We start from the raw sequence: 10389 nt of genomic DNA on the forward strand, positions 1-10389 counted from the left end.
CATGCAAAATCCTTTTAAGGATTCCTTAAAGCCACAAATGGGTTGATAGAGTAGAAATCTGATCTTAAAACATAGCAATATGGGGCTGGTGAGATGGCTCAGTGGTCTAAAGCACCTACTTAGGACAAGCTTAGCAAAGCACAGGGACCACGGTTCAATCCCCCAGCACCACATGCTAGCCAGCCCTGCCCCCTGGTGGACTGAGCTGGCCACACACACACAAAAATAAATTTAAAAAATTTTAAAAATTAAAATTAAAATAAAATAAAATTACCATATGTGTAGGCACTTTTTTTTTTTTTTTTTTTTGAGACAGGGTCTCACTGTGTAGTTCAGACTGGCCTTGAGTTCACTATGTAGCCCAGGGTAGCTTCAAACTTGCAGTGATCCTCCTTGAACTCAGTCTTATCAGTTCTGGAATTACAGGTGTGCACCACCACATTCATCTGTGTAGGCAATTTATATCATGGTTTTTCATTTTATATTAGAACATAAGCATTATCCTATATTAGTTTTAAAAACTCTATAAACCTAACTTTGAAATTGTTGGATTTCCCCCATAGTTGAATGTTCTTTTCTTTCATTTTTTATTGTTAGGTATAAGGCCACTGTGACCTATAAAGATTTTTTTTCCTACAATTTGGATTATGTCCTCAGGAAAGAATTCTAGAAGTAGGGTTATTAAGTCAAAGGGATGAACATCTTAAAGATTGTTAATCGTTTCTGAAGAGATTTTTAGAGAAGTTCATCACACTGACCTTTCTGCTTTCTGTCCTAGCTAGGGAGGTAGTGCATTCTAGACAATGCAGATGCCGTATCTGTGCCATAGAGCTCACAGTTTTCATGCATAGAGACAGGGAGAGGGAGGGGGAAAAGGAGGAAGAGAGGAGAGGGGAGGGGAGAGGAGAGGAGAGGAGGGGAGGAGAAAAGTTTGCAGTTGAGGAAATCCAGTGAAGAGAAATTGATGTTTACCCAAGTCAGAGAGCTAACCTGGCCAGTCAGAAGAACTCAGAGCAACTAAAGTCTCAGAATGTTCTTTACCATCTTGGTGCCTTCCAACCATCTAAAAATGCTGATTACTGTGCCATCACTGATACTCAGGGAGTTTTTTGTTTTTGTTTTTGTTTTTGCCGGCTCAGCCCACCCTGGAAGCACAGCTGTGCAACATGTGGTATGGGGATCAAACTGCAGTCTCTGCTCTTGCCTAAGCTTGCATAAATAAGGGCTTTAGACCGCTGAACTATCCCGCCAGCCCCAGGGGTTCCTATTAACAGAGAAGTCTGATGGAAGGATAGGAACACAGCCTTCACTTAAATCATCACTTAATGATTTGAGGACTTAGGGGACAGCAGCCCAAGGGATCAGAATTCTCTCTGGTGAAAATGACTGCATTTAAAGTGTGGGTTCTTCTACCTCTGAAAATTTCCAAAGAAAATGTTTAGAATCATAAAATCTGAACTTGGAAACTGAAAAAAATCTTCAGAGGTCTTCTAGCCCAGCCTTTTCATTTCTCAGCCAGGGAAGGTCTAAGGAGTCCAGTACTGAAAGGCAAAGTTGTAGAGCTAAAGAGTTCCCTCTTCCTGTGTGAAGCCATGCACAGGGACCTTCTGGGTCATCCTTCCTTTCCCAGGGCTCTACCAAGTAAGGCGCCTTGCAGTCTGGTGCTCTCTGTTAGCAGATAGGAGTCAGTGCACTTGGGGAGTCTGGGATGGCTCTGGGTGGGCTGGGAACTTTGAGTTCTGTTTGGAACTTGAACAAACTGATATATTTGTGTCCATCTGCTCCCATCATCCCGACCCCAAAAAACCTGTCCAACTTAGGATCAATGTGGAATCTATGACTTCTGTAATTTCTAATGTGAAACCAGGAAACAAAGATGATGAAAAGATACACTTAAAATGGAAAAGTGAGTATGATATCATGGGTTTTGTTAGATAAAGTGAAATTTAAACTACTCCCCCACCCCAACCCAGGGCCTCATGTTTTCAAGATCAAGTAAGCTACACCTCCAGCTGCAACTGATATCTTTAAGTACACGGCCAAGATTTCACTCTGAAAACAAAAACAATGTCTTCTATAAGATTTTTCATTTTTTTAAACTTAAAAAAAAATCTTTTATTTATTTATTTGGTACTACAGGGTCTCGCTATGCAGCTCAGACTCGTAGTGATCCTCGTGTCTCAGCCTTCCCAGCACTGGAATTACAGCACAGTGCACCCAGGGTTTCTGGTCCAGCACAGTATGTGGTACCAAGCATCAAACCCGGGTCCTTGCACTTGTTAGGCAGATGCATAGACCACTGAGCTCTCTCCCCAGTCTGCTATTACTCATTTGTTCATTTTTTTTTTTTTTTTTTGAGACAGGATCTTACAGTTCAGAGCTTACTTTGCAGCCCAGGCTGGCCTCTAATTTGTGGCACTCCTCCTGCCTCTGCCTCCTGAGTGCTGAGATTATTGGGATGTACCACCAGATCAAACTGTACAAAATCTTTTTTTTTTTTTTTAAGTACTGTCACCTTAGGAAAAGTATGGAATGTTTGAAATGAAAACTCCGTCAGTGTACATATCTCTAAAGCATAGCCTAGTGATCTAGAAACCCTAGGCAAACTGAAATCCACTCTATTTCTATTAACTACTATTTCTGAGAATTTCAGATGTCCAATTTTTTTGTTAAATCATCAAGAGCATGCATCTGCAAGTTTTCTGCAGCCTCCTCCTGCAGTGCAGCAGCAAGGACTGTTTTGGGGGCTAACTGAAGCGCCTTTCCTGTTCTGCCATCAGTGCATCCCTCCTCCCTATCAAGCCAAACAGGGCAGGCTAAGGAAGATGCACTGTACAAAAGCAACTGTTGTTACAGTGTAAGCTAGAGAAGGATCATACATCTCTAGGATGGAAGCTTTGTTTCCAGTTTCACAGTGACACTTTCAAGGTTGTTTCTTCTTGTGTGCAGTGGAGGTAAAGGAAACAGCTGAGAAGGCAGCTAGTGGGGAGCTCCCAGTCCTTCCTTGGCATCCTCAGAGCAGTTTGACTTTGAAAAGTAGGGCTGTACATGGGTCCAGTCCCTTGTTGCAGCCCCTTGCTAGGGGCCCTGAAAACATGGATTGGCAGCAAAGTGTAGAGTTTCACAGAGAAAAGGAAGAGCCAGCAGGAAATGATGTCAAATTGGGGAAAGTGGACAACTGTGACCATGACATTGAGGAGCCTGGCAGACAGCCTGGACCACAAAGTTTTGCCGGTAAGTTCAGTTGGGGAAATTGGGTTGAGTAAACTCTACAAGATATCAGCTCTCAAAATATGTTAGCTTTCAAGCGTTATTTCCTTTACCTAATCTTCTCTCCTACATTTCTGGGAACTTGAATACCAAAGGAAAGCAGTATTCCCCTACATGCTGCCATGCTTCCTACAGGAATAGATATTCAGAGATTCATGAGTTTTTCTATAACTGAAACAAAATTTTTTCATCCAAAAGCAGTAAGATAAAGTTCATCTCCTAACCATAGTCCTGGGTCAAAATCAAATCTTTTTTTTTTTTTTACTTAATTTTTTAAATTTGTGTGTGTGTGTGTGTGTGTGTGGCCAGCTCAGCCCACCAAGGGGCAGGGCTGGCTGGCATGTGGTGTTGGGGGATTGAACTTGGTCCCTGTGCTTTGCTAAGCTTGTTCTAAGTAGGTGCTTTAGACCACTGAGCCATCTCACCAACCCCTCAAAATCAAGTCTTAATCTAAGGGTAGAGATGAGTTACCAGTTCCTCCTGCTTGTTTCTTTGTATTATATTCTAGGCTATAAATAAATCCATTGGCTCTATGACATTTACAACTGAAGACTGTGTATATCTATCTACTAATTTGTTGATGAAGGTAATGGGAGTATCATTGACCCCCAAAAAAGGACATCTATAGTTATCATTTATCTTAGGCAGAAAACCTGTTGCCCGGGGTGTTTTGTTTTGGCTTTGTATTTAAAATTTGAAGGGCTGACCAGATAGCTCAGCGGATTAAAGCACCTGCTTAGGCAGAGCACAGCAGCTGGGGTTCAATCCCTGGCCTGCCATGCTGGCCCTGCCCCTGGGGTGCACTGGACGGCGATTGAGATTGGGCATGGTGGCATGCGCCTGTAATCTCAGTGCTTGGGAGGCTGAAAACAGAAAAATCACTACAAGTCTGATCTGTGTAGTGAGACCCTGTAGACTATGTACTAAATACATTTAAAAAAATTGTGTTCCTCATCAAGTGTCACTTTTTTTTTTTTTTTTTTTTTTTTTTTTTAAAAAACCCCCTTTTGGCCGGGGGGGATTTTCCGAGGCAGGAGGGCCACCAGGCAAACCCCATGTCCTGAGTTAAATTCCTAGTGCCAAAAAAAAAAAAAAGCATCACTCTTGAGTGGGTGAAAAACAGGGTGGGCAGTCTAGGGCTACATTTTGGGCCCAAGCTAAACTAATAGTCTGTATTCTCTGCACTAAACCCAACATGAGATATGGCCACTCTTGGGAGAATGCATGTGTATCTCTCTTCTCATACTGCCTTTTGTCCCTTTCATACTATCCCAGTATGTTTGAATGTCTGTAACCCTGATTACATTATATTCATTAGGTATTGGGCATCTTTCATCCAGGAAAAATGAGCAGACAGAACCTAGTGAAGCCTTTCAAGCAAGTTCTGACATGTCTGTGACCATTGAGAAATCCTACAATGTAAGTAATATTGCTTGGTGAGCTAAGTTAATCCCAGTAATCTGATAAACTAAAATCAAGGTATTATGTATTATGATACCAATATAGTGTTTATTATAGTTTGATATACTATAGGGGACCTGGCCAAGATCACCAAAGGATGAAGTAAGAAGAACAAATTTAGTAATGCCACATGGGAGTCTAGGAAGTCAGTGCTTTAGAATGGGCAGGGACCAAGACACTTGAAGCCAAGCAATATTTATTGGGTGCATACAATGATAGGCGGATCAATGGAAGACTCAAAGGTTGATGACTAAACAGGGCAGAAGTGATCTAAGAAATATCTCACTTTGGAGTATTTTTTAATCTTAGTCATCTTAGTTTTAGTCTTAGTGGGAAAGGATAGCCCATTCCTAAAGAGTTACTGGAAAATTTCAAAAGGGTGATACAGATAATCTTCAGTCTCCATTTATCCCTTAGGGAAGTATGCAAAATTAGCCATTTTTAATATCCTTTTTGTTTTTATAATTATGGCAGTTGAAATAGCATACAAACTATGAGGGCCATCACAGCAACAAACATAGTCTTGGGAGTTTGTGAGCAGTCCTGTCACTAGGATGTGAGCCTCCAGCATTGTCTTCTTTAGTTATCATCATGTCACAGGTTTTATAGCCTATGTGGATCTCAGTATTTGTGTTGTCACACTTATCTCCAGGATCTTCCTTGAGAATACTTGCACTGGAGGGCTGGATGGGGAACAGGCTACACTATGGGGCTGGATTGTTCCTCTCTCCATAATCACACATTCTGGGAGGGCAGCCATAACAGTGTTCCATTATCTATTAATAGGAGCATACCCTCAACTTATGTTATTAACTGCCTTGGACCATCCGACTTTCCTGTTTAGATATCCTTCTATAGGATTTGAGTCCTAGGCATCCACATCAAATTTGTCCTTTTGCCAATAATGTTTTAATAGAAAGTGTTTACTTTCTGCAACCACGTTTTAGAAACTTACGGTAAAGATAGCAAGATCTAATAGTGCATGTGGAGATAATCACATTCTCCCTTTTAGTTTTTATAATTACACGACCAGCCACAGTTGTCTTCTGCACAAATCTTTCTAAGGCCCAGCCCTATCTGACTTAACCTACATCATTGCTAAATAACTTAGCTATAATACTTCCCCTCTGAAGAAGAATTCCCAGCTGTGGTTAGGGGAGAATGAGCATTGTTCTCATCTAGCTGCTTCAAGCTGAGAAGGGTCAGTGTACAAGTGACTACAGTCAGGGGCCTTCTCTAGAAAGTTAATCTAATGGGCCTCAGATAGTCGTCATGTTGTGGTTGATCTGGTGGGCCCCAATAAAAAGAGTCTAGCACATTGGTTGTTGGTTGCATCTCCATGATCACTTGGATTTTAGAAGCCTTTAGGCAGGAACAAACAAATTTTCTGAGAGCTGGGAAGATAGCCCAGTGGCATGAGTGCCTGCCTGGCAAGCATAAAGTCCTGAGTTTGATCCCTAGTACCAAAAAAAAAAAAAAAAAAATTCCTGAGAAATTAGAGCACATATAATCAAAGCATGAGCAATAAGAAAGTTGGGGGGAACGCCAAGTCTAGAGACTGCTCTCTAGGGACTGAATAGCAAATGTAATCAATGGTTATCTATAAATCTGTTATTTTGTCATGAGTTTCTCTCCAGTTTTATTTAATTTATTTTGTGGCCATCTCAGCCTGAGTTCAATCCCTGGCACTGGAAAAAAAAAAAAAAAAGGCATGGAAGACTTTTGCACTCTGGTGATCCTGCTTTGGCACACTGTTTGCTGTATTCCTGTGCCCTAGGGCCCAGCAGTCTCTTTGGTGAGGAGGGTTGTATGACTGACCAGAGTTGTAGGATGCTCCTAAAAGGGTTCCCTCATATCCTTGTTTTTAATTGACCTTGGAGAACCAGAGTCAAAATATGTACTATCCTCTCAACCCAGTTACCTTTTCCAGATTTGGTCTCCAAACCTCAGTTGTTGAACACACAGAAGAGATCAGTGACATTAGCATTGTAGTGGGAATAGTGAGCATAATTATAATTTTGTCTGAATATTAAGCATTTTAAAGTATAAATATAGCCAGAAATGTGTTATTTCTTACCAGCCATTGATGTTGTAGTTGAATCCCTATAGTATTGGCAGACAACAGTTAAATGGTTTTTCAGAGAAAAATTGAGATCAAAAGCCATACACCATATTTTAGCATAATAGGATGGCATTTTTATAACACACTTAAATCTCCATCTTGGTATAGAATAGCCTTTTTATTCATCTCTTACCTTGTATACAGGAAGTTCTCACCTAATTTGTTGTCCTTAAATATGTTAGTGAAGAAATTTGTGATATTATCTAAGCGCATCTCTAAGTATAGTGGCACATAGATAGTAAACACATCACATAAATCATTGTTTTAAAAAAAGTTATCATTTGACTGGTGACCTCATGTTGGCTTGACCTTAACCTCCCATCACAAATAGCTGGAGCACAAGAGAAAGGCAAATATCTAAATATAAAAGAAAAAGTTTACCACCATAGACAATCCCACCTTTACATTTTAAAGACTATATATCGAGAAGATATGAATACATTTACACCATGAGATTAACAATGATGAATTGTCAACTGGGCATAGTGGCACAGGCCTGTAATCCCAGCACTGGGAGGCTGAGGCAAGAGTATTTGTGAATTTGAGACCAGCCTAGGCTATAAAGTGAACTTAAGACAAGCCTAAGTCCCATAGCTGTCTCAAAAAGACAAATAAAAAAAAAAAAAAGAAAGAATTGTCATACCCATGTGAAAAATCTTTGTTTCTTAATTTAGTTTTGCACCAGCAGCATATTTTATGAGAAAACTTACTGTATTTTTTCTGGAAAACTTACCTTTGATGATGACTTATTTGGGAGTGTCGCCCATAAGGCTGTGGAGATCATTAGAGCCTCCCATTAATGAACAAAGGCTAGGATATGATTTTTACCAGGGAGCTGCTCCTTTATTCACCAAAAGGAAACCTGATTAATAATTCCCCAAGCCTGACACATCCCCATTTAGTTACCATTACAAATTTCTGATGACCTCTGAGAAAACCAGTTTTGAGATATTTTGACCACCTGGCAACCCAGATAGAAGCATGCTTTTTAAATCTATAAGCCATATTATTATTAGTATTATTTTTTAGAATTCAGTTCTTTATATAAAGTCCGTTGTAGAAACAAAACAGAATTAAAACCAAAAAAGGGAGAGGACAAAATTTTAAAAAGAAAGAAGTTAAGAGGACTCGTTGCTTCTCTGACTTCTCTTCAGGTTCCTCCCCAGGACCTTGTTCTCTTCCTTCACAGAGAAAGCTTTTAGCTTTCCAGCTACTTTTTGCCAATTATCATTTTTCCCAGTCCTTTCTTATCTCTTTCTTTAATTTATTTTCTGCATTCTTCAAACTTTGTTTTAAATTTTTGTGCATTCTCAGCATTTAGGAAGTGGATGGCAACCAGCTTCAGCTTGGGATACTCATCAGCAAAGTCAGTGTGGGTATTCCAGACCCAGGCACAGTCACTGTCAGCATTTGGCATTAGCTCCTTCATGGGTGTGATGTGGTGGGCACAACATTTTCAGGGTCTTTTCCCTCCTCATAGGGAGGCAGATGGTCCCCTTATCCTTATGCTTCAAGAGCCTGATATCAGCTGTGCTTCATTCCTTCCATTCTGAACTATCATTCTCTGAAGCAAATCAGAATAACTTTGCTCACATTTTTAGAAGTTTCTCCTCATCTTCCTCTAGCGTTTGTCTTGCTCAGGAAGAGAAACTGGTGGTTCAAACTGGGGGTCAAAGTTGGATTCATCTGCATTCTCAGTGGAGGTGTCATGGTCCTCATGAGTATTTTCTCGGTCGTTGCTGACTCTACAGCCTCCAGGTGGCTTCTCCTAGCTCCTTTCCTCTGCATCTGGCACCTGCACCTCCTGCCCACCCGCTTTTCCCTCCACACCGTGACCCGAACCCCAACCCCTGGCCCCTCTATAAGCCAAATTAAATTATAAAATGATCCAAAAATGCAAAAGGAAGACCTGACATTTTTGGTGCACATCTGTAATCCCAGTGCTGGGGAGGCTGAAAACAGGAGTATCATTACGAGTCTGAGCTGCGTAGTGAGACCCTGTACCAAATACATTTAAAAATAAAAATGCAAAAAGAAAAAAATTTGTTGAGTTCAAATAAAACAGCTGTTTACAAATAGGACAAAGACACAAGGCATTTTGTTTATAAAATCAGAGTGTATGCAAATATATTTGGCAAATTTGAATTATAACTTTTATGTTTTTAAGTTTATAAGTAGACTAGTCAGAACTCTTTTGGTAAGTGAATTGATGGATACCTCTTATACTATGAATCAGAGAGAATAAAACCTTTTATACCTGTGAAAGCAAAGACAGTTATCATGGGCTTTCTAGGCTAATGCTGTATCTGATTCGAATATCCACCTGTGCAGGCTGTTCATTACTGTTTTGATACCCACATGGAATTGTTCCCTCTAAGGAAACAGACTGTTAAAGGTAATTTTAAGTATGTCTAGGGGTTAAGCAGGCCCTCTCTCTTTCAGATAGTTTTGGCAATCAGATGGCAGGTTCTAATCCATTGAGATAATATTCTAGACATTATACAGCCCAATAACTTGTACCAGCATCGTCGACCTCTAGTATTCCTTATTTCTGCTCCCTTGACCTCCATAGGTGTACAGGCTATTTTACTTGGACCTCTACCTCATCTTTCTTTTATGCTTCAGCATGCACATTCACTTCTTCCTCCACTTGGCTGTCATAGTACAGAGGTTTTTAAGAAGATGGTGTTAAAACCAAGAGAGAAGAACAATACTTACAGACTGTGAATGTGATTCTTTGTTGAGGGCCAGCCAGATAGCTCAGCAGATTAAAGCGCCTGCAAGCAGGCACAGGGGCCGGGGTCCCCTGGCCTGCTGGGCCCCCTGGGGCGCACTGAGCCAGCAATTGAGACTGGGCTTGGTGGTGCGTGCCTATAATTACAGCTCTTGGGAGGCTGTAAACAGGCACATCACTATGAGTCCGATCTAGGAGTAAGACCCTGAACACCCTGTAGACCTGTCCCTAAAATACAAAAAAAAAAAAAAAAAAAAAAAAAAAAAAAAAAAATTCTTTGTTGAAGCTTTACTATTTTGGTGGTGATAGCCTCTTTTGTTTCCTCAAAAAGACATTCAAAAGCAATTAATAAATTAACCTGTTGATTACCATAAGCTAAAGGTCTAGGTAAATTAGAGTGAGATCTTAAATGTCTGATGGAGAAGGGGCAGTAGAGCTATGAATGATACGCTATAATTTTAAAAATAGGTTAAGCAAAAGTGGGTGTAAAGTGGCCCCACAGGGTAGCACTTTTATTTAAGTCTTTGGGTGAAAAGCACTATATAATCAGAATCATTGATAATTTTCATAGGAATTTGTTGTATCTCCAAAACAAGCAAAATAACAGTTATTTCTGATCACTGTGCTGAAAGATTAGGGTTGACATGCTGGAAATGGTCACTTCCTTTAAAGGACCTGTCTGCAAAAAAAGTATGTACGTTAGAAATGGGTTAGGAGGGGCCGGAGAAATAGCTCGGTAGAATAAGCGCTTGCCTGGCAAGTGCAAGGGCCTGAGTTCAATTCCCGGTTCCGCAAAAAAAAA

The 10389-nt window shown here is 40.4% G+C and overlaps 1 protein-coding gene and 1 pseudogene across 1 annotated transcript in view; one reads left to right on the top strand and one right to left on the bottom strand.

Annotated features, from left to right (window-relative positions):
• Window positions 1-10389, top strand: part of Tex14 (testis expressed 14, intercellular bridge forming factor) — a 110975-nt gene that overhangs the window by 48254 nt on the left and 52332 nt on the right. Inside the window, exons 15-17 of the mRNA XM_023703170.1 lie at window positions 1821-1906; window positions 2950-3234; window positions 4589-4689. Of these exons, the coding sequence (XP_023558938.1) occupies window positions 1821-1906; window positions 2950-3234; window positions 4589-4689 (472 nt within the window). The remainder of the gene's footprint in view (window positions 1-1820; window positions 1907-2949; window positions 3235-4588; window positions 4690-10389) is intronic.
• On the bottom strand, window positions 6805-9379 carry LOC105743762 (annotated as a pseudogene).

This window comes from Octodon degus, unplaced genomic scaffold, assembly GCF_000260255.1.
Source record: "Octodon degus isolate 3935 unplaced genomic scaffold, OctDeg1.0 scaffold00164, whole genome shotgun sequence".
In the NCBI taxonomy this organism is placed as follows: Eukaryota; Metazoa; Chordata; class Mammalia; order Rodentia; family Octodontidae; genus Octodon; species Octodon degus.